We start from the raw sequence: 24,424 nt of genomic DNA on the forward strand, positions 1-24,424 counted from the left end.
TCGTGTAAACTTCATACAAGCAAGATCCTTATTTTCAGGAGCATCCCTATTCTATTAACGGAAGATGAATTGGCTGACGTCATTTAGGCCGCCGATTGAACGACGTCATTTAATAAAGTGGCTAGGCATTTCATTGAGAGGCTAATTTAATTAGATGGTTGCGACAAACACAATAGACTTCAGATCCATGTACCGTTTTAATAAAATATACCTAAAATTTGAAATTTTTACTATAAATGAAAAAATAAATAATTTAACATATTGTAGGACCGACCATCGCCTCTCCTATTGCAGATGTAGAATGAAGGCTAAGTAACCCAATTTAAGAGGTTATATCTCTCTGATGTACATAAAAATGTATGAAAAATTGTAAACAACAATTTGATTACAAGTAAAACGAACATTTAAAATTTTATAATGTCATAAATACGAATAATTATTTATCGTTTTTATTTTATTATATTAATCAAAGTAGCAACAAACGTTACAAAGTCTACTATGCTATTTAGATCACCAATGCAGGTTAAACTTATTTATTGCACTCAGAAATGTAATACTCTAATTAAATAAATTCTTATAGGCATATTAAATACGTCAATTATTATCAGTTAGAATATAAACGGTTTAATATTTATTTATCTATTAATAATAACAATAATTTTAAAATAATGATTTAGGGTTTTTTAATTATTACGTTTCAATTAATGGTATACGTGATACGATTGTCCGCATTAGACACAAGCTAATAATGATATGTTTTAATGATTGAAGAATGAGACCTAATATATCTATCCATATATATACATATCCTAGAAAGAGCGATAAGACCGTACTAATTATAACATTGTCTATAATGCACAGGGCCGAATAAGGCCCCTACATAACACATATCTTTAGGACACTTTGTTCTTTTATAACTTCTTAATATTTTCACTTCACTCACATTTCAGAGTATCTTGTCAGGTACCTATTAAGTATAAAAAGTAGCCTGTGGATTTCCTTTGATTTGCTTATCAGCTAGCTTCATTCGAAATTTCATCAAATTCAACCCATATCAGATTCAGTAGTTTGGCTGTGGAAGAGCGACAGACAGATACTGGGATAGAGTTACTTTCGCATTTATATCATTGGTATATGTTACCATATTTATTTTTAATAAGGTATGGTATGCTTAAGGGATGCTATAATTCTTCGATGCAGATGTTATCGTAAACTTAGAAGTAAAGTGAAGAAGTAATATTATAAATAAATATATTATATCAATGAAAAATAAATGTAGTTCACAATATAACTGAGCTATAAGTAAAACTTATGGAATACGGCAATTTAGGGTTTAATAATCTTCATTTGTTTGGACAAATTATAATATAAACTATTTTGTTTCGAGCGCTCAATTTTAAACGGAGCACTGAAAAGTTCAGAAATAGTTTATGCGACGGACCGATATGCTTTTCAAATGGCGGAAATTCAACGCTGCTAACCCAACCCAACCCGTAATTAGGGCCAGGGATGGCTTGAAAGCCCAAAAAATAAAGTTATAATTTAGTGTTAAGAATTCCATTCTATACTTTGTTTACATATATTACATCAATATTATTTTTATTATTGCAGTATTTAAATCGAAGTGAACTTTGCTCAAAATAGAAGTAATCTCATAAAATTTCCACTGTTGTTTAATGTCAGGTTGTTATTATGTCAAAAAAAGAAAAAATGCAGATCTCAATTTGCTATGTTATTATTGGATTGACGTACATATACGTGGCTCAAAATTTCTTCCAACACAAGCCGGTTTCTCAACATTTTCTTCATCGCGCTTAAACCCACGACCTTCGCTCAAATAGATGTACTCGCTCTACTAAGTCATCGGTTCTCGTAAAAATAATAATTATTTAAATTATGAATTTCAAACACAATTAATCACAATAAAATATAATAAATTTTATTTTAATTTACATATTATTACTATTATTTATAACATGAATTGGCATTTGCAAGTTATTGTAATGAGACCAGTTCTTGGAAATCTATACGTACATATAGTTAGTGTTCGACTAGGTCTGTATTTTTCGAAATATATGTTTAGTATATTATGTAGATGTAAGTACATAAGAGACTGTTGCTTTTGATAATGTATCTTAATAGTATATTGCTATAAGCTTTATAACAAAGAAGAATCGTCTAAGGGATCCCCTTATGAAAAGATTGATGTTTATGTGGACCAAATCAAACCCAGATTAAACCATGAGTACGGTTTTTTTTGCGTCCATACATGGAAATAATAGTTTTTCGCAACTTAAATATTATTAAGTTCTAATGCTACGTTCTAGGAAAGTTTTCCTACAACAAAATACATTAAGTAACAAACTGCTTTATTTATCTATTCGTAAGACTGCTTTGTTTTAAAACATGAAAACCCGAGTTTTTGAACTAGAATTTGCCCTATCATATTTCTTGTTTTTGTCCAAGATATTATCAGTAGCAAACAAATTTAGAAAAAATGTACAAGCTCGTGATCCTTTTGTGACAGATTTTTCTCACATTGGACTATGAAAGTAAAATAATTGAGAGTGCATCTGTACTCGTACACACTGGTTAACTATAATGTGTCATGTTTTCAGTTAGAGTCTTAGAGTCTTAATCAGGATCCGTAGGGAGGATGTAATCATGATTATCACAATGGACATTTCAAAATGTATTTTATAATAAAATAGGTGTTTTAATTTTATTTTGTAATTATATTTTCTACTTACGACTTTTTAAAAAGCTTATGCCCTTCACATTCCCCTCCTTATAGGTTCAAGCTATATCCATGCCATAATTTATCAAAATCGGCTTAGTGTCTTATTCGCCAAAAGCTAACAGACAGAAAATTCACATTAATTATTCTTAGGTTGAATTTTACTTTGGTAATAAAAAGTTAAATATATACAAGAATATATGTTAAATATTCACAAGAATATTATTTAAGTATTTTTCGAGTTCATTATATATGTAAACATATATTATTACTAAATTGCACTCTATATTTTACCTATAGTTATTGCTACCTATTTCATCATTATATCAAACGATATACATAATATAAATCTTATTAAATGTTAACAATTTTTTTTATTGTCAAAGATCAAGATCATTTTTATTAGGAATGTATTAAATGAGTTGACAATATCGTGATACACTTGTTTTTTTTCAAATTGGACTATTAAATTTAAGTTTGTTAACAAAAAGTAATTACAAAAGTTGTACATAACTTTGTTACACGTTAATTTTAGTTTTTCAATATACCTATAAAACATTTGAAATGAAATAGTAGTTTTCAGAAAATTATTTTCGGTAATCTATATTTCACAAAATATTTTTTGTATAATCTATAGTAGGAATTCTGATAATAATGGTAGATTGTGATTTCATATACTGGCATCCCTGCCGGGTGTGTGTGCGGCATATAAATTGTGTATCTGTAATTTACTGTAATTTTAATTGTAAACAATGTGTTTTATAAATCATTCATACGTGAAATAATAAAATCCTGGCAGTTTCTATCCCAATGTTGTAATCTAAGGGTTCTTATTTACTTTTTGTATTGATGTAAGGTTCTCGTGCTTTGTCTTCGTGTGTGACAATATACTCAAAATGGCGCATCAACTGGCACCGTCTGTAAATTGTTCATTGGACGACATTGACCTCAGTGCGCTAAAGGTAAACTCTTGAACTTTAACATTTTTGGCCATCTCTATAAATGCCTGTAAAAAGGCTACTCTTGGTTAAAAAAATATATATCAGGGAGCAATGATCTCACAGGGCGTGAATCATAGTTAGGGTTCAATAAGGATTATAATTAGCTTTTATCTATACATTCCTTGTGAATGCTTGGTTTCAGGACCCGGCTGGTATATTTGAACTTATAGAAGTTGTAGGAAATGGCACCTATGGACAAGTATATAAGGTATGTATGTTAATCTCAATAAATTGATTATTTACTAATATAATGACCACAATTCTCAGAATTATCTGACCTATAAATATAAATCAGTTAAATACATAAGTATCATCCGTAAATTGAACCTTAATGATGAAAATTATGTTACTTTTATACTTTGAACTTTACAATTTAAGAGGAGCTATTAGTGTCAATGAACAGAATTAATTTTCATCTGCCAGCCTCCAATAAAACTGACATATTCTTAAATTACTACACACTGACTAAAATTTATCTACTAAGTACATCATCAAAATGTCATCCTTGTTGTAGAATTGTTTTTAATGAAAATTAGTATTACTGAAATTGTAATATACAAAGCAGATTTTTAAATAAATATGCCTTTAAATGAAGTTTGCATTTAAACCTATCTACTTCAAAATAATGTAATCATGTACTTCTGCTATCAGTTTAGATACTAAAACATAATTATGATAATGATATTTCATTTAAGAAATATGAATTAAAACATAAGTTAAAAAATAAATTACAATTTTGTATTATTATTCGTATTTATGTATTTACATTATGTTCATCAAGTTTTTCATTTCATATATGTATATTATAGGGTCGCCACACAAAAACTGGACAGCTTGCTGCCATCAAAGTTATGGATGTCACACAGGATGAAGAGGAAGAGATAAAACTTGAGATCAATGTCCTCAAAAAGTATTCTAATCACCGAAACATTGCAACTTATTATGGTGCATTTATTAAAAAGAGTCCTCCTGGTAAGGATGATCAGCTTTGGCTGGTAATGGAGTATTGTGGTGCTGGTAAGTACAATATGAGCTTTATTATTATTCATTAATCTCTTTTTCTATTTCTGTCATTCAATTCGTTTCTATTCTTAACCATAATCACATCTAATAAAGTTAATGATAATTATCATGCTCATTGAGAAACAGCTTGGAATTATACAGTGGCAATTCAGTTTTTATTACTTTTAATTATATGACCTGGTTAACAACCTCTAACTAAACTAATAAGATGACTGTATAACACCCCAATAGATACAATTATTCTTTGTGATAGTTCCTTTAAATGGTCCTTTAAATATAAAAATTATCAATGTTGGACTTAATTGTGTCACAAAAAAGCTTTTTAATTTGCAATTAGTTTACATTGTACCACAATGGAGATTAACATATTTCAATGTGATTCATTAATTCCTTTTAGTACTTTAATTGGTTTAAATTACTGTCTAGAGATTTGCTGATTTTTTCTCTTTACAAATTATATTTGTTGTTTGCAAGGTTTGCATATAAACTAAGTTGTATATGAATCTACATTCACTGTAATAAGACTTGTGATGTCATTTTAGGTTCCGTGACAGACTTAGTCAAATCAACCAAGGGGCAGTCATTGAAAGAAGAATGGATTTCGTATATTTGCAGAGAAATCCTAAGAGGTCTAAGCTATCTGCACTCCAACAAAGTGATACACCGTGACATAAAGGGACAGAATGTATTGCTCACTGATAATGCTGAAGTCAAGCTTGGTAAGTAAATTATATACCATGTACTTTGAAATAAAAATTTGCTCCTTAAATCCAGATGAATCATCAGTTTGAAAAAAATTGTATAAATTATTAAATAAGAACTCTATGTAGCCAAAAAAAAAGTATGAATAATTAGACTATGACTTAGAATTTATAAATGTTATAAAATTATGAATAATTTCATGATTATTTTTAATTCTCACTTTTTGGGCTAATATAAAGGTTTTACATTATTAGATTACATTTTGTTTAGCTTCATATAAAATATTGCTTACTCATGTTTCATTTTACTTCACTTAATATTTTATCTTTGGTCTGAGTACTGCAGCTAATTAGTGCACATCACGCAATTTATGAACAGAATATGTATCTTGTGCAATTGTGACATTTCTATACGAACTGATCTCATTCCTGATAACAATTATTGAATAGTAATTTAAAAATATATGAACAAAAAATTTATTTATGTTTCATTTCATGTGGATTTGTGATAGCAAACTATTTGAACATTGATATATCTATTGTCATATACAAATGGTTTTAAAAATGTTGAATGAAAAATTACTGTTTTTTATGACATTTAAATATTTATATTACAGTATACATTATTTATGTACCACAGAAATCATCTTTTGTATATTAAAATTCAGCTTTCTCCATATAAAAAGTACATGTATTAATCAAGAATTATTTTGAATTGAACGCCTACATTATAATAGAAACCTTCTATTAGGGTATGGGTAGGGTACTATACATCAAAACTTCATTATTTTTTACGTAAATTGTTCCAATTTCATAAACCTTTCTGGTTGTCAGGTTTGACTACTGAAGTATCCTATGTTCTAACTTAGAGTTAAAGCATGACAGATACCAAATTCCAGTGGTTTAACTGTGTTGTCTACCCAGACACATAAAGCTACTTTCCCATTTGCAATATTATTACATTTTTTTGTATGTTTGTTGTTATTTTTGTTTATGAATGACTTTTATTTATTCTTTTGGGATTAAGTTCAGCATAACTTGAAGGTAGTTTCGTCTCAATTTCTTTGTTAATGAACAGTGCTAAGTTTTTAATTTGAAACTGTCCGTAAGAGGAAATGTTTGAATTTTTTTTTTTGTGATAATGAATAACAAATTATTTTTATAGTCGACTTTGGAGTATCTGCACAACTGGATAGGACAATCGGCAGGAGAAATACATTCATCGGTACTCCATATTGGATGGCGCCGGAAGTGATCGCATGTGACGAGAACCCCGAGGCTACGTACGATAATCGCTCTGACCTCTGGTCTCTCGGTATCACTGCACTTGAGATGGCCGAGAGTCAACCACCTCTATGCGATCTTCATCCTATGAGAGCTCTTTTCCTCATTCCACGGTAGTTTTTTTTATAGTTTACCTATATAATTCGTAAAATTTAATTAGTTTTTTTATGTAATAAGATATTTGTTGGTTGAATGTGAATTGTAACAAGATTATTTCCTTTTTACAGAAACCCTCCGCCACGCTTAAAGTCAAAGAAGTGGGCAAAAAAATTTCATAGTTTTATTGAGACTGTACTTGTAAAAGACTACCATCAGCGTCCTTACACTGAGCAACTCCTGAAGCATTCATTCATAAGGTGAGTAGCAAATATTTAATCACATAATAAAATAACCACTGTTATGAATTATGTGATAGCTAATTAGTTTTTGTTTGTTTATATTCTATCTACCTATATTGAATGTCTATATAATATATCTAATTTTTTTTATCTTATTAAATTTTCAACGTGACCCTGAGGTCACAATCTCTTTGAAAAGACTCACCGATCTGTAATGGAGCGGCGCGGATTAGACTCCTCATCTAAATCTTACAATTCATAAATATAAATAATTGTTCTATTTCTCACAGAGATCAACCTACCGAGAGGCAGGTGAGGATACAACTGAAAGACCACATAGATAGATGCAAGAAGAGAAAGCAGGACAACTCAGTGCGGGAGGACTACAAGTACTCGGGCTCGGAGGGGGAGGAGGAGGACAATGCAGTGGCGGGCGAGCCTTCGTCCATCGTGCACAACGCCGCCGCGCACCAGGGCGGCGACACGCTGCGTCGGAACTTCCAGCAGATACAGGAGGGACGGTCGGTGCCGCATGATAGAATGACTAACTTTTTTTTTTATGGTATAGGTTGGCGGACGAGCATATGGGCCACCTGATGGTAAATGGTCACCATCACCCATAGACAATGACGCTGTGAGAAATATTAACTATTCCTTACATCGTCACTGCGCCACTAACCTTGGGAACTAAGATGTTATGTCCCTTGTGCCTGAAGTTACACTGGCTCACTCACCCTTCAAACCGGAACACAACAATACTGACTACTGTTATTTCGCGGTAGAATAACTGATGAGTGGGTGGTACCTACCCAGACGGGCTCGCACAAAGCCCTACCACCAAGATAACCAAGATAACTCACATAAAAAGACAAGAGAGTTAATATTTTGTGATTAAATCTTTTTTAAAGTCGCATAACTGACTAAAGCATAGATTTCAAGTATTCCTTGATATATATAACAGGAGACAAGATAGTAAATATTTTGTGATTAAATCTTTTTTAAAGTCGCATAACTGACTAAAGCGTACATTTCAAGTATTCCTTGATATATATAACAGAAGACAAGATAGTAAATATTTTGTGATTAAATCTTTTTTAAAGTCGCATAACTGAATAAAGCGTACATTTCAAGTATTCCTTGATATATATAACAGGAGACAAGATAGTAAATATTTTGTGATTAAATCTTTTTTAAAGTCGCATAACTGACTAAAGCGTACATTTCAAGTATTCCTTATATAACAGGAGACAAGATAGTAAATATTTTGTGATTAAATCTTTTTTAAAGTCGCATAACTGACTAAAGCGTACATTTCAAGTATTCCTTGATATATATAAAGGAGACAAGATAGTAAATATTTTGTGATTAAATCTTTTTTAAAGTCGCATAACTGACTAAAGCGTACATTTCAAGTATTCCTTGATATATATAACAGGAGACAAGATAGTAAATATTTTGTGATGAAATCTTTTTTAAAGTCGCATAACTGACTGAAGCGTACATTTCAAGTATTCCTTGATATATATAACAGGAGACAAGATAGTAAATATTTTGTGATTAAATCCTTTTTAAAGTCGCATAACTGAATAAAGCGTACATTTCAAGTATCCCTTGATATATATAACATGTCACCGAGTCAAAAACCAAGAGTGACATCTCCGTGCATTAAAAAAAATTCTAATTTATATTTGTGTTGGTATCTTATTTCTTGCACCATTCATATCATTCACGTACACTTGCACGTGTTGTAAGTTTGAGTGTCGCTCAATTAAATGCAAAGGTGTAGATCCGAATGATCTATACTATACATATAAATTGATAATAAAATCTTTTTTAATAATATGTTTCCATATATACTCAGCTTTAATTATTTTCTAGCGCTGCTGCAGAAGCACAGCAACCCCAACCGCCGCCAAAACGCAACAGCAAACGTGAAGATCGTGAGGAGATACCAGGTAGGTGTCATGGTCTCGATAGGAGACTGTTTATGCCATATTAACCCAGAAATCACTTCAAAATTTATTCCAATAGCAGGAGAAATATTATAAGAACTAAACAAAGCTTTGATATATCTTTTATGTGATTTACAAGAGTAAGGCATTAGACATGATTTTTAGTATCTTTGTAATCGACTTTATATCAAGTGTTGATATCAATCAAATAGTTATGATAATAAAAAAAATGTTATCTAAAATTTTCATATTTTGAGAATAATTTATGCACAAATTGAATGAATGAATGAGTTGAATCTTTTCTCCTTCAATTAGGATATACTATATATTTTATAAAGTCGAGATAGCCCAGTGGTTAGAACGCGTGCATCTTAACCGATGATTGCGGGTTCAAACCCAGGCAAGCACCGCTGATTCATGTGCTTAATTTGTTTTTATAATAGATCTTGTGCTCGGCGGTGAAGGAAAACATCGTGAGGAAACCTGCATGTGACAAATTTCATAGAAATTCTGCCACATGTGTATTCCACCAACCCGCATTGGAACAGCATGGTGGAATATGATCTAAACCTTCTCCTTTAAGGGAGAGGAGGCCTTTAGCCCAGCAGTGGGAATTTACAGGCTGTTGTTGTATATATTTTATATATTAAATTCAACCTACAAGACAAATCACATTTTTTTTCTTACTTCACAATAGAACCTGGCCCGCCAGCGCGGCCATCCATTCCACAAAGACTGATTGTTGTGCCAGACCCACAGGCACAACAGCCAAATAGATATAGGTAATTATTAAAACAATGTACGTTATTTTAAATTTACTTTGGTTATATTAACAATTCAAAGTTTAAAAAAAAAAAAACATATATACATTTTTTTATTGGTAATTCATTGCAATCAAAGCAGCAAAATAGTTATAAGTTTTTGCTTAGAAGTGTTAAGAGTTGAATTACCTCTGGCGCGCAGGCCACTGCCGCCGACGCCGAAGTCCTCGGGCTCGTCTAACAGCTCGGGCTCCAACAACGGCACCCCGCCCGCAGGCGGCCCGCAGCCTCCGCAGCGCGGCTCCCACCACATATTCAAGCCCATGGTACGTCCAGTCATACAACTTGTCAATCAGTCATAATTTTTTTTTTTTTATTTAATCACCATCTGTAACCATTTGTAGACATCTATTCGAGTTATTAGTTATTTGATATTCTAAATAAATTTTAATGATTGGCATTTATGAAAGTTATTATAAGATTTACAAAGGCGAAATTTAGTGCTATCTGACCATGTATCGTGAAGTAAAATAAAGTAAATCATGATCCTTTGTGGAACATGTATAGCCCTGTTCGAAAATTTTCAAATTAGATTGTACAGTCAGCGTCAAATAATTAAAGACACTCAGGGTATTCAAATAATTAGACGTAACCAAAAAGTCAATAATATCGGTACAAACAAAGTTTCCTTATTGTTGTCAACAAACGCGCTCAAAAAGTCGAGACGTTTAAAACGTCATATAGATCGTTACAGTCAAACCCTAAATATGGTTACAGTCATCTCGCCAATGGCATCCAAGCATTCTAAGTGTTTAAAAATACGGAACACATTAGAAAAATATACTTTACTGCTTAATTTTTTAAATACAATTTGTCACATCAATTAATATTGAAATATTTATGCATAATATGAAAGAGATAGAGACTGCATATGAAGATGCAATCCTTTTCACTTTAAGCAAAAGGTCACAGATGTCTATGTTGCGCCTATTTATTTGAATACTCTGAGTATCTCTAAATATTTGACGCTGATTGTACTAATTCTAAATTTATTTATATAAGAAATAACATCCTTAGTTCAGATGATATAATATATGGGATAATAACATATGAGATTTAATTCTGTAGACTTAAAAAACAACATTACAGCATGAGTATTCAAAGATGCTTTTATGGACCTACATGAATTATAAATATATTGATTTTTTGAATATTGCCTGTTATAATCTGCTTGAATCTCACCACAAAGACCTTGATGATATAATTTGGTTTAAAACAATTAAACATAAATATAATCATCATTGAAATGTATGTTTAATTTGTTGGTATATAGATTTCATTTTTGCTTTTGCAGCATATGACATAAGTTTTCTTGTTTTGTTTTGTTATTTTTTTTTTATCGAAGAAAAATTACACTAGTAATACAATTAATTAAAATATTTTTCGAGTTTTCTTAATTATATGCATTTATTTTCTGTAAAAGTCGATAAAGTTTAAAAGAGTTTAGAAGAAACGTATTTTTTTTTATTACAAAAGAAAATCATTAATGAAATGTAATGCATGTTCATGTTCTATCGCATTTTTGTTATATTTTATTGTGAACTTTTTATTTTATTAGCTTTGTGTTTTTGTTTTCATGTCACGCTGTTTTTCTTTGCACATCCGATAAATTGACTGCAGCTTCCACCTCGAAGGCCAGAGGTAGGTTTAAATTTGCTGCTTCGAATAATTTAAAAATTTGTGTAATTGATGACGTAGTCGATGATGACGATTCTATGGTGTATTTTCAGGACTTAGATAAGTTAGCGGCGCAGCTAAACGAGCTCGGTGTAGTTTCGGGCAATGAACCACCGAATCGACCCCCGCGAGCCCCAACTAACGGCCAAGGTCAGTCTTTTGTAAAACTGATATGATGATGAATGATGGCAGTGAAATTGTTTGGTTATATACCTAAATACTATAATATTTTTGTTACATATAAATTGTAATTTAACGGGGAATGACACGCCTTCGTTAATTAATATAGCTATGTATGCATATGGTCATGAATATATATAACACATAAGTAAACGTTCAAAAAAGACATTTTAGCTTGATATTCAAAGCTCAGGCAAAAATAGTAAATATAAAAAAAAAATATAAGTATGTATACCTCCTTATGCCTGAGCATTGATGATAATAATATCATCATATTATTTCTATCACAGATAATCATGCTCATTTAATAAAATTATACTATGCAACTTACCTTTAAAAATAAATTTTATTTCAAGCTGTGAAATAATACATTGAGCTCGTTTTGCAGTATCCATACTTTACTTTAATCACGATGGAATGGCCAGTGGCGTAGCTAGGTGAGGAAGGGCCCCGGTGCATAGAAAAAGAATCGGGCCCTCACTCCCTCTTTCCCATCTCTCTTTAACTAATGATTACCCTTTAAAATTATAGATACCAAATAAGAAATCTATATATAAATACAGAAGTTTAAGGTTTAGTTTAGAGGGCCCCCTGAACTCTGGGGCCCTGGTGCACTGCACCTCCTGGCCCTACGATAGCTACGCCACTGAATGGCGTGCGTGCGTACAGCGCACTGGATATGTCTGTCCGTATGTGTATAGCTGAGTCCGCCCGCAGGCCCGGCCGTGGAGCGCGCCGCGCCCGAGCCGCCCTTCGAGGAGTCGGACAGCGACAGCGACGCCGAGGAGAGCGGCGGCCGCGTGCGCAACGACGGCACGCTGCTGGCCAGCGACCCGCCCAAGCCGCTGTGAGCACCCCCCGCTTACGACCTAGCGTCGCTCGGCTCCGACTCATCCGGCTCATTTTCCATTGTGGTACTGGACGGTCCGAGTGGCACGACGGTACCGAAAGTTTTTCGAGATCGAGGAAACGATAAAAAATACGATTTTCATCAATACCATCGTTTCGCTTTAACTGTAATTTTTTGTTTTAAGTTTAAAGACGTAATCATAATTTGAAAATTCATCCTATATCAGTAGAGTAGCAGACGACTAATCTCACGTTTTCCTTTTTTTTTTCTTTTCCGTTGCGCATTATTTTGGTTTCGCCCTCCATCTATCCCCTTGGTTCGCTCCCTTCGTTTCGGTTGCTCGTCAGTCCCGAGTTCTGCTACAGGCCGGGGCTGAGCGCGGTGTCGGAGGACGGCTGCGGCGGCTGCGCGCCCACGCGCCCGCTGCCGCCCACGCCCGACGACGACGACCCGCACGCCGACCGCACGCTCGTCAAGCGGGTGAGTGCCGGGTGACGCCGCTTGTGTTAACTCTTGCACACCACGTTATATATATATAGTACGACACAAATTAGATGTAGCATCGGAAAATGCAATGGAATGAAAATAAAACCGATTACTGCCGATTTACACAACCAATAGAAATAGCTCCCTATCGCGCCATACGACGCTATTCGTCGCTATAGATTCACGCGTCAGAGAAAACAAGTGCATGTAAACCGACGCGTCAAATTGACGAATATATTAGGTCATATGATATTACAAGTTATTACGTTTGTGCAAAGATCATATTCGTGTGAGAAAATAAATATTGATAATTTGGGATAGCGTACTCAATTCGGATGTGATCGGTTTTACGAATTTTGTCGATGCGACATCTAAGTTGTGTCGTACTATACGTCGCTCCGAAACGAAAATGCTCATTTCGTGCTTGCATAGCCGTATATTCTTGCGGTTGACTCGAGTCCCGTGAAACATGAAAAGTAACATTTTCGTTTCGGACCACGTGGATCAATCAGTAACGGTTTGTAAATGATCAATGTGTTATGTTAATCTTTGCAATATTTTATTGTTTTAGTTTGAATAATATGTATTGCTTGGTCCCATTTAATTTCTGACCATGAATATTCTAAACTAACGTGTGAGCGTTAGCCTCAGTGATGGTGGGGTCATGCATTTACCATATCTCACGCCAAAGTAAGATTGGTGAGCGATTACGAGTACCATTAGAATTTGTAATGTCCTATCATTGTTCTCATTATTTATGTGCACTTTTTATACTGAACATGTTCGGAAAACATCAGAGGGAGAATGAAAACGATAAAAGACAGTCGGACATCGATGAAGCAGTTCTCCTCAAGGACTGGGACTTTGCCAGATTTTTTCCTTCGAAAAATACTGACGTCAAAGAAGAGAAGCAAGACCCGACAAAGGAGTCTGAACTCAAACGCGCGCAACTCCAACGCCAATCTCGCATTGAAATGGAAGATGCGTGGGTTAAGTACAAAGCCATCGCGACCCCGCCCGCCCGCCATAAACAGTTATTCCAAAATCCGGTCGATAAAACTACCCAAGAAAAGTTATCTGACATACTAAAGTACAAGAAGGAGCAAGATGCAGACCTGAATGCCCCAAACAGGTTCTTCAGAGGATTCAGAAGGGAGAATTCTGACTTGTTCCCGCTGTCCAGTACACGACATTCTGCTATCTACTATCCGAAACATGAAGCTCAAATAGGAGCTAGCAAACAACTGAGATCAAGTGGAATATTCAATCACTCGCGTAAACAAACCAACAAACCCCAGGCATCAGGGGAACCGATTCTGACGGACTTCATTAAAATGAACGACAGCCTAAAGAGAGCCCAACAGAACCACTCGAAGATATGCGATAAAGCATCACCAGAGAAGAAGGTTACCGCTAACAACCCGATAGAAGCTCTCAAGAGCGTCGCTGTGCTCATCCGGCAGGACAACGAGAGGAACAGTACTAGTCGCCAGAGCAGCGTGAACAGCGACTCGCCGGCCACGAGTATCTGTTTCTCGAGCGGCGCGTCGTTCGAGAAGGGAACGCTCGACCTCACCGCCGACGCCAATAGCATCGTCAAACCGCGCAGAGAAAAGACGGAATCCGATATCATATTCAGAAGGAATTCGCAATTAAACCGGCACACGGACATTATATCGAGTGGGCAGGAAGCGGTAATCGCACAGGATCAGGTAATTCACACTGCTCGGGATAGTTTGATTAATATATATATTTTACTTACGTTTGGTATGAGGGTTCTAATCTATGATTATCTAACATAGTTGTATTGAACTAACCTGTCGATGCTGTATTGTATCATAAAGTTCCCTGAGTCATTGTGTAGCTATCGGTGTGGACTGTGGTGGATCGAATGATTTGTGTGGGAATGGTTGAACTGAAAGCGTTATTAAATATCTATACTAAAATATATATTTATGAATGTTTATAATAGTTTGATGAAAATATTTTAGTATTTACTGTTTATTTGCTCACACGTCTTACATTTTGGCGTGACAGATTGTTTTACGTATCTGTTATAGTAGTTTAGTTTAATATGAGATGTAGGTACGTTGGCTGTAGAAAGATACTCAATGGTTACATAGATTGTTTATTCGTATATTCGATAAGTAGCTAGTTTCTTCCGACTAAACTAACTAACATTGATATTTTGTACTCACAAACTAATAATTAATCAACATCTGTGCGCGAATACCGACTTCCTGCCAAGATACGCAAAGCGTCCTCAGTCGATGATTTGAGTCAATTGTGCCATAAACAGTTTAAATTTAACAATATCAGGAATGACCGCCTAACGACTTCTCACCGAAGCTGACAAGAATATTCAACGTCTGTTTTGTGAATGTGTTTTTATTTAAATGCATGTTTTACGCTGCCGTGTTTGTGTTTGTCACGCTATGCTGTTGCAACGTTAAAACAATAACTAGCAGATACACGGACGCCGTGACACTAGCCTGGATCACTTTGACATATTAAGTATATTATGAATAAGTAATCTGTTGGAAATATACATTTTTGTGAGTGTAACGCTATTGTCGCGGTGTCATTATCACGCGTAAGTATAACATTGGGATTCACCAATTATATTTTTTAACATAATAATCTTAATTATTTTACTTAAGAAATGGCGAAGTTGATTATGGGTACACGTTTTTTTGTAACAACATGTTACGTGATCAACTTCGATTTCCGTTAATAAGTAAGCCAACAAAATTTAAATATAATTTTGCAATATTAGACTTACAGAAATTTTCAATTACAACTTATAATGTCGCCTTCCAATAGAGAAAATGCAAATATAATATTTATGAAATTGTTGCTATTAAAATGTTAAAAAAATATAAAAAAAGACCACTGCAATGTTTATATTTGATACTAGCTGTGCCCGCGATCTTGTACGCGTTTAAATAAATATTATTATAGCCTAAGTTACGTAACCTGCGAGTGAATGTTCCGTCATAATCGGTCCAGCCGTTGCAGAAATTAGCGGGAATAAACAGACAGACAAAAATTGTAAAAAATGTTATTTTGGTATATGTACCGGACATATACATACATATGCATCGAGTAAAAAAGGTCTATTTTAATATTGCAAACAGACACTCCCATTTTATTATATGAGATAATTTTGTTTTTTAACAATAATTACGGATTAAAGTAACGTGAAACGGAACGTATTTCAAGACACTGATTAGCATCCAGTGACGTCACTCCTGTTATGACTACTCATTTGAGGTTAAAGTTGTAAAAAAGTGAACATTGAAACGAAAATTAATTGTGTTGTTCGAATTAAAATGGAAGTTGGGTTTGTCAAGGCAGACTCCAGATTCCTCTTTTCAGCTTGAAACCACTTTTATCTCAGTATTGTGTCAGAAGGTCCAGTCAAAAACAATTTATTTGAAAACTTTGTGGAAGTAGATGAAGACATTGGCACAAAACCTACGCGAACAAAGCTTTTATTCGGTGTATCGATCCGACCGTTTTCAATTTATACAAAAATGTATCTCAAAGGTCGAGAAAAAATGCATAAGTATGAAAGCCTTAGAAAGCTTAAGTACGAGCAGAGGGCCAGTGACAGACAGAAGTGACGTCATACGAAATATAGTTCCGTTTTCGCGCGAAAATTTAAATTAACATTTTGAAACCGCATTTTTTAGTAAATTAAAGTGCTTTAGATTTTTAATATACTTGTGGTCTATCCTATACGGAGTTCTTTAAAATAAACACAGAAATAAAAATATCGCGTCTTCCCTATACTAACCTGATAGACTTATAATTTTGTTAGGCTTACAATTTTGTGATTCTAAAACTTCATAATTCTTATTTTTATTTGCATAATTTAGACTAGTGGCGTCCTCAATTCAATTATAAATATAGTTAAATAAAATTGTAAATCGAAATGTTAATAATTTATTAAATAAATATCAAGATTTTGCCACCATCGGTATTGTGTTTAAAAAAGAACTTTAAAAACCGAAAAGAAGATGAAGAAAAGAGATGTCCCGTTTCGTCAAAATATATTAACTTGTTAATTTAGATTATACATAAAAGATATATATGTGACTTTGTGTCATGTTCGTGTCGCAAATATTACAATGGAAATAATTCAAACATATATTATAGGATTTATATCATACTGTCGTGCTGTAAGTAAGCGATATCAATGTAGAAAATTGCAACAATGATTATCTCATACTAGCGTTAACTAAAATGTAAAAATGTAAACATAAACAATGGTTTTATATTTCATTTTCATTCTCACGACATTTAAAATTAATACAGTTTGCCGCTATTAAGCAGCTGCATCGGAACGTGATTAATTGTAATTACAGAGTAATGCCCATAGTACTCTCGTGAAATTGTATAAAAAATTATGATTGGCTTATCTTTTTAACGCTTATGACATCAAATGGTTCCTTGTTAAATTCATGACATTATTTACTTAAATACAAGATGGACAAACTAATAAGTTACGTGATGCGAATTTGAAATGCACCCAGGGTCGTTCGAGTGGCAACAACGAAGGGAATGGGTCGCGTACCAGCTCTGTACTGCCCGACCTACTAAGCCAGGCGGGTCAGCCAACGACTCCACCTCGCCACGACAAATCCACCAGTGAAGAGGTAATATCTCGACACCATCCGACCAGCTATTTGTACAATTACGTATATATCTAGCATACCATCTCGAAATAGCCTCATAATAATAAAATTACTGCCTAAAAGTTGAAACCCTTATATAGAGGCAAATTATTATATTAGTATATTGCGGACATTTATGCCACATTTATTCACTACTTAGAACAGATACCCATTTCACAAAAATCTGTGCTTTTATGTTAAAGTTTTTGTGTGTAACATCTCGCGATTTTCATATATATTTATGATACGGGGCTCCCAACATTATTTCGTAAGAGGTGCTTGCTTAACAAGAATTAACATTGATAAAATGTCGCTAATATCATAAATATTATCCCTTATAAGACTAACCTTAAACACGACTTACAGTCGAAAGTTACAAGAAAAATCTGAATGTTAAAAAATACATCAATCGTAGTTAAAAAATCCGAAATAAATAAATAAGTGTTAGGAGTCCCTGTCCTAGCAACATGTGGTGCCAAGCTTTTAGTATATAGTATTAATGTGATAATGGTTGTCAATCATGCAAACACCCTGGAGCTACGGTCCGCGACCGGTTTGCAGACTGCTGTTATCACTACGTAAGTACGAACCGTATAGCAACAAGAATGCTTCAAACAGCATATCATAGAATGTTGTTAAAATAAACATCTCACTTCTTCTCTATGTATGCATACTATAGAAAGCTTCCATGTGTATTCATCTGCTAGATCATGTCTTTAGCCTTGAAGGTAGTTCGAAGAAATATTAAGCCAGCTTAATAACCGCGAGAGCAGTGGTACGATGGGCCCCGGTTGATGAATTAAAGAAATATTATTATTAGTCGGAACTTAAAATAAATCTTAAATGATTACTAGTATGACCACAGTATTAAATATGAATATTAAAGTTAATAAGATTTTATTAGAGCAATTAACTTATCCACTTATCAACGAAAAAATTACTAGTAGAATTATTCGAATTTAATTTTGTTTATGGAACTAAAAATGGTAGTTTCTGTTCTTTCAAATAATTTTCTGATCATTCTGAATGCTATAAAATCTTGTTGAATGTGTCACAACATCAAAATCATTTTAAATGTAAACACATTGATATTTTATCTGATCAATTTTAATCATTGCCTGCTACACACCTACTATACCCCCTACAGTCTGATTCGTCAAATATGTTTTGTAGATATTAGCAACGCTGCAAATAACTTTCCGATCATTGAGATGACAACTAATAAATGGGAGGTGGATTTTTTGACTAACCAAAGACATCAAATTTCAGATGTAAAAACAAAATAAAAAATATATGTAAATTTCAAAAAGCAAACCCATCATTATTTCGCTTTACTTATATAAGTTTTAATTCGATGTATTTTCTCTTCCAGTATAGGCAAGCCATTGCAGGAGGCACGCCTGCTCCTCACCATCATCACCACCCGCTCCCATCCTCTGTCCAGTCTACTCCTTCGAAATCTTTCGTATCGGGTGCCGCTTCTCCACATCCTCTTCAGCATTCTCCTTCGAACTCCTCTGTGGGTTCCCATCAACAGTTCCTCCCCTTGCAACAGAAGCAGCGTTCGTTCCTCACGTTCGGCTTCGGCGCGGGATCGACGGGCAGCGGCGGGACGGGCGGCTCGGGCAACGCTTCCCGTCGCGAGAGTCACGTAAACGTCAACGTCACTCCCACGGGACACGATCTGTCGTCCGATACGCCAGAAATAAGGAAATACAAGAAGAGATTCAATTCTGAGATTCTATGCGCAGCGCTATGGGGTAAGCCCCAAAACTTACTTATATGTTCAATCTTAATATGTCATTGACTTTCATTGGCCATAGACTTTCATTCTACGGTGTCTAAAATAGTACTTTAAAATGTTGTATATCCTCATAAAAAGCCACAAAAATATATTTTGGCGAAATAAACACCGTTCATTTCCCGAAAATGATATTAAAATTTACGCTGTCAGTCATTTTGGTGACGTCACACGTGTATAAATAACAGTCCATATTCATAAATACGACCGCCATTCTGTTTTTACAAATCCAATAAATCCAAATCAAGTAAATCCTTGAAGTTAAAGTCGATAGATATAACTATATCTATCGACTAGCTGTTAATATCTTAACACTGAACTGACCGTATTTGCCGCACTTACGTCACACCATGGCGGCTTGTGTTTAAGGTCACGTAACATATAGATAAAAAAATACGACTTTTTAATTTATTATAATAAATTAATAACGTACTTTTATGCCACAAAATCAGAATTTTAAGTATATTTCCATATAATCTTTAAGTTTTATCAACATTCATAATTTATATTTCACCACCGAAACAACCCTATTACATTGTATATGTATCTACTACAGGAGTCAACTTGCTAATTGGAACGGAAAACGGTTTGATGTTACTCGATCGTTCGGGTCAAGGGAAAGTATATCAATTGATCTCAAGACGCCGCTTCCAGCAAATGGAAGTGTTAGAAGGACAAAATATTCTTATAACTGTATCTGGAAAGAAGAATCGCGTACGAGTTTACTACTTGAGCTGGTTGAAGTCGAAGATTTTACGCACTGATGGCTTAAGTGATGTCAGTACTCTTGATTTTTTTTTAAGTATTTAATTTTTCAAAAGGAACCGAATGGAATTTATTTTTTTTTTATTTTTTTTAGCAAGTCGAAAGGAGAAATGGTTGGATCAACGTCGGAGAATTACAGGGTGCTGTTCATTTCCGTATAGTCAAGTATGAGCGGATCAAGTTCCTCGTCATTGCTCTTAAAGATTCTATCGAGATTTACGCGTGGGCTCCAAAACCATATCACAAATTTATGGCCTTCAAAAGTTTTGGAGAATTACAACATAGGTATACTAAAAATATTACACTAGGTTTTCCGAATTGAAAATTGTATTGTACGACACAACTTAGATGTCGCATCGGCAAAATTCGTATAACCGATCACATCCGAATTAAGTACGCTATCCCAAATTATCAATATTTATTTCTCACGCGAATATGATCTTTGCACAAACGTAATAACTTGTAATATCATCATCATCATTGGCCTTTTCATCTATTACAGATGATTTAAGACAGTGTGTGATTATAATGTAATATCATATGACCTAATATATTCGTCAATTTGACGCGTAGTTTTACATGCACTTGCTTTCTCTGACGCGTGAATCTATAGCGACGAATCGGCAGTAATCGGTTTTAATTTCATTCCATTGCATTTTCCGATGCTACATCTAGTTTGTGTCTCACTATACTAATTATATCTACATATTTTGATATATATATATATATATATATATTGGTTTATCGAAAAGTGTTAAGATAATTTGTTGAAATTTAAAAATATTTCCAGGCCTTTATTAGTTGATTTAACTATTGAAGAAGGTACAAGACTGAAAGTAATCTATGGTTCAGCGGATGGTTTCCATGCTGTCGATCTCGATACTGCTAGTGTATATGACATTTATATACCGAAACATGTGAGTGATGTTGCATTAAATAATAATAATAACTAGTAAACTATACGGTCGGAATTTACTTTTGAACAAAATTCTTCCTCTTTTTTGTCTATGACTTAAAAAAATACTTTGGCCTTATGACAACCCTTCGAGCAATTAACCACCATCCATTTATAAAAAACACTAAAATATGTTTGATGAATTGCATGTGTATTTTTTTATTTCAGACACAAGGAGCGATAATTCCACATTGCATTGTTCCCTTGCCTAATTCTAATGGTGTGCAGCTACTGTTATGTTATGATAATGAAGGCGTCTACGTCAACACTTATGGTAGAGTTAGCAAAAATATAGTGTTGCAGGTATGTAACTTAGTAATTCAACTAGGATAATAAATAGTTTTTTTTTATTATATTTACAATTTGTATAATGTATATTATTTGTTCTATTTCAGTGGGGTGAAATGCCTACATCTGTAGCCTACATTGGTACTGGTCAAATAATGGGTTGGGGCAATAAAGCTATCGAAATTCGCTCCGTAGAGAGTGGACATCTTGACGGCGTATTTATGCACAAAAAAGCACAACGGCTTAAATTTTTATGTGAGCGCAATGACAAAGTTTTCTTCTCGTCCGCAAAGGGTGGTTCATCATGTCAAATATACTTTATGACGCTGAATAAACCCGGAATGGCCAATTGGTAGTGACAGGGCATAGAGGGCACATAAACGCCCCTTTACTGTGATGCGACACTGCCCCTTGGACATGCCAGTATTTTATAAAAAAAAATCAATCATGTGCTTTGGCCATTCAGAATTCAAAGACTTGTGATAGTAACAGATTATTATGTGCTCAAAAGACAATCCACAAAACATTACAATTTACAATTTCGTATTCGAGAATCTTATCTTTTAACAATCGTGGCATTTTGTACTGAATACTGTAATTTCAATACAAGCTACTAAGGATTATATATTATTAAGCAATAACCTATAGGATTAATGTTTTGATATTGACAACTATTCATAAGTAAGTTAATATTGCTTAGGTTTTATGTTGTAGATGTTAATTTCTGTAAGAAAATGTAATTCAAATCGAACTATCAATTCATATTATGCCATATTATATTGTTTATAATGTTAAGCTAGTTGGGTGATGATTATAATAATTGAATACATGATTATGTTCATTAACAAAGATCAATGCCATGTCAGACAAATTGGTATGTCTATTTATTAATAACAAACTTACAAATTAAACTATTCAACTCTAGATGCTGTAAATTACTCTTCATTCAATAAGGTTCTCTTAAGTAATCGGCACTTAGTTCAAGTCACTGTGTATGTAATTATCACACCAAACTGCAATAATTTTATTAATGGATAAATCCTAAAAATTTGGTACTATTTATTATTTATTTGTTATGTACTATATTATTTACATGTATAAAGATGTAACTGTGCATATTGAAAATTATATATTTGATGACTTTTTATTTGAAATACCTTAGTCCAATAAAACACAAAATATGACGTTTTTTTTTCTTATTTATTGCTGTATACCATAGATTGTCCATTGTGATGCCACCTCTTTGAGTAAAAATTATTCCTATTTAGTAAAAAAATATTATTTCTGGAACTATATTTTTCCTAGCGAAACTACTTTATCATTGTCATACTAATTCTCATCTAATTAACAAAATGAAGTGGCCGTAATGCAGTAAAACTTTTTTGGAGTCTTTGGACTGTGTTCACGGTGCTTACTTTTAATAATTAATAAAATACAAAAATTTTTGTTAAAGTTGTGTAAGTAATATTGCATAATAATATTTTATAGATGTGGGCTGTTAGTAGTAGATATTAGGTATGCTTATATATATATATTGTTTGGAGGCCCTTACGAAGGGTAAAGGGATTTCTCCTTTAACACGTTTAGTGCCAGCGACAAGCCTAGCGTATTCATGCGAATTTCTATAGCCACGCCGCGAACACGCTAGGCTTGTTCTAAGAATTTCAGTGATATCTTAAAAACTAGGCTAAATTATTCATTCAAACTAATTGTGTGCAATCTTCAAGCGATAAGCTATTGAGTTTTTAAGTGGCCCGTTAAAAATATTTATTTTTATTTTAGAAAAAAATGTCTTTTGTAATGCCGGCGACACGCTAGGCTTGTTCACTTATTAAGGATAATCATAGATTGTCAAACTGTTTTTTCAACAAACCACATTTTATTTATGGCTTATTACCAATTTATTGACAATTGAACTAATTTTGTTATTGTTTTCTCAAATTTGCGGAACTTTGTTACATTTTTTTTTGTACAAATCTATTCCTTTGATGCGATTTTTCTATTCAAAAAGCCGATAAAAATTGATTTTAGAAATTAATAAGTATGTATTTGAGAAAACAAAAAAAGAAGGTGTATTTTTATGGACACTTTATGAAGCGAAATTTAAACTCTGTTTTAATTTATATTGAAAGTTCTATTTTATTTTATTTGATTATACCTTGCTACTTTCAAACTGACCCGCGTCCTTTGCAGGGATAAAACAGTAGGTAGGACCAAAATACCTTATTATGCTTAATCTATATTTAAATTATTATTATTATTAAAAATTATGTTTAGCACTACCAAGATTTGATTCTCAATATTTATTGTTTTACATAATTTATAGTAAAGGTTCTCTATGATTTTTCATGACTGAATTGTTGTTTCTAAATATTTTATCACAGTCAGGCATAATTATTTCTATATATGTTTAAAATTCATTTAAAATACAAGTGTAATAAATCATGAAGTATTTTTTTAGTTAATTGTAATGCAATCTAAGTGCATGTTAAAAATTTGCACCCAGTTTTATGACTGTTAAACAAAAGCCTAGATAATAGGCATCATCTCATTGGCTAACTACCCTTAACTTTATAGTATGTCGTCATCTGGTGTACAATAAAAAAAGAGGAAGGGATGAATTTCTTTGGACTTCTGTTCTGTTGAAATGAGTGATGAAGTCCAATGTTGAGAAAAGATTCAATTAATTGAAACAGCTTTGTTTTTGAATGTATTTCAAAAGGTAAAACCAGGTAAAACCTGCCAATACACAAAATATTCAGTACCAATCTTTGACAAAAAAAAATAATTTGAGACTTTACAATTCAATTCGTTACTTGGTTTACAATTTCAATAACTCTGTACATGTATATCATGAACAATTTTTTTATTGAAATACGAACTAAA

The 24,424-nt window shown here is 33.4% G+C and overlaps 1 protein-coding gene across 4 annotated transcripts; it reads left to right on the top strand.

Moving 5' to 3' along the window:
* Positions 1 to 3,407: 3,407 nt before the first annotated feature.
* LOC124542211 (serine/threonine-protein kinase mig-15) lies at positions 3,408 to 22,666 on the top strand. Of its 4 annotated transcripts, none has more exons than XM_047120160.1 (22): positions 3,408 to 3,699; positions 3,881 to 3,946; positions 4,548 to 4,755; positions 5,304 to 5,480; positions 6,628 to 6,859; positions 6,974 to 7,102; positions 7,375 to 7,605; positions 8,963 to 9,039; positions 9,734 to 9,818; positions 10,000 to 10,123; positions 11,478 to 11,498; positions 11,588 to 11,684; positions 12,432 to 12,561; positions 12,930 to 13,044; positions 13,848 to 14,762; positions 17,589 to 17,711; positions 19,102 to 19,489; positions 20,087 to 20,307; positions 20,390 to 20,580; positions 21,086 to 21,212; positions 21,419 to 21,553; positions 21,646 to 22,666. In XM_047120160.1, exons 1-22 carry the CDS (start codon positions 3,634 to 3,636, stop codon positions 21,892 to 21,894), a joined length of 4,107 nt encoding a protein of 1,368 aa, XP_046976116.1. In that variant the 5' UTR covers positions 3,408 to 3,633; the 3' UTR covers positions 21,895 to 22,666. The 4 variants fall into 4 exon arrangements, with proteins under 4 accessions (XP_046976116.1, XP_046976123.1, XP_046976131.1 ...); XM_047120167.1 differs by having other exon boundaries at positions 19,285 to 19,489; XM_047120175.1 differs by lacking the exon at positions 13,848 to 14,762.
* The last annotated feature ends 1,758 nt before the right edge of the window (positions 22,667 to 24,424 follow it).

Source organism: Vanessa cardui, chromosome 2, assembly GCF_905220365.1.
Source record: "Vanessa cardui chromosome 2, ilVanCard2.1, whole genome shotgun sequence".
NCBI classification, from domain to species: domain Eukaryota; kingdom Metazoa; phylum Arthropoda; class Insecta; order Lepidoptera; family Nymphalidae; genus Vanessa; species Vanessa cardui.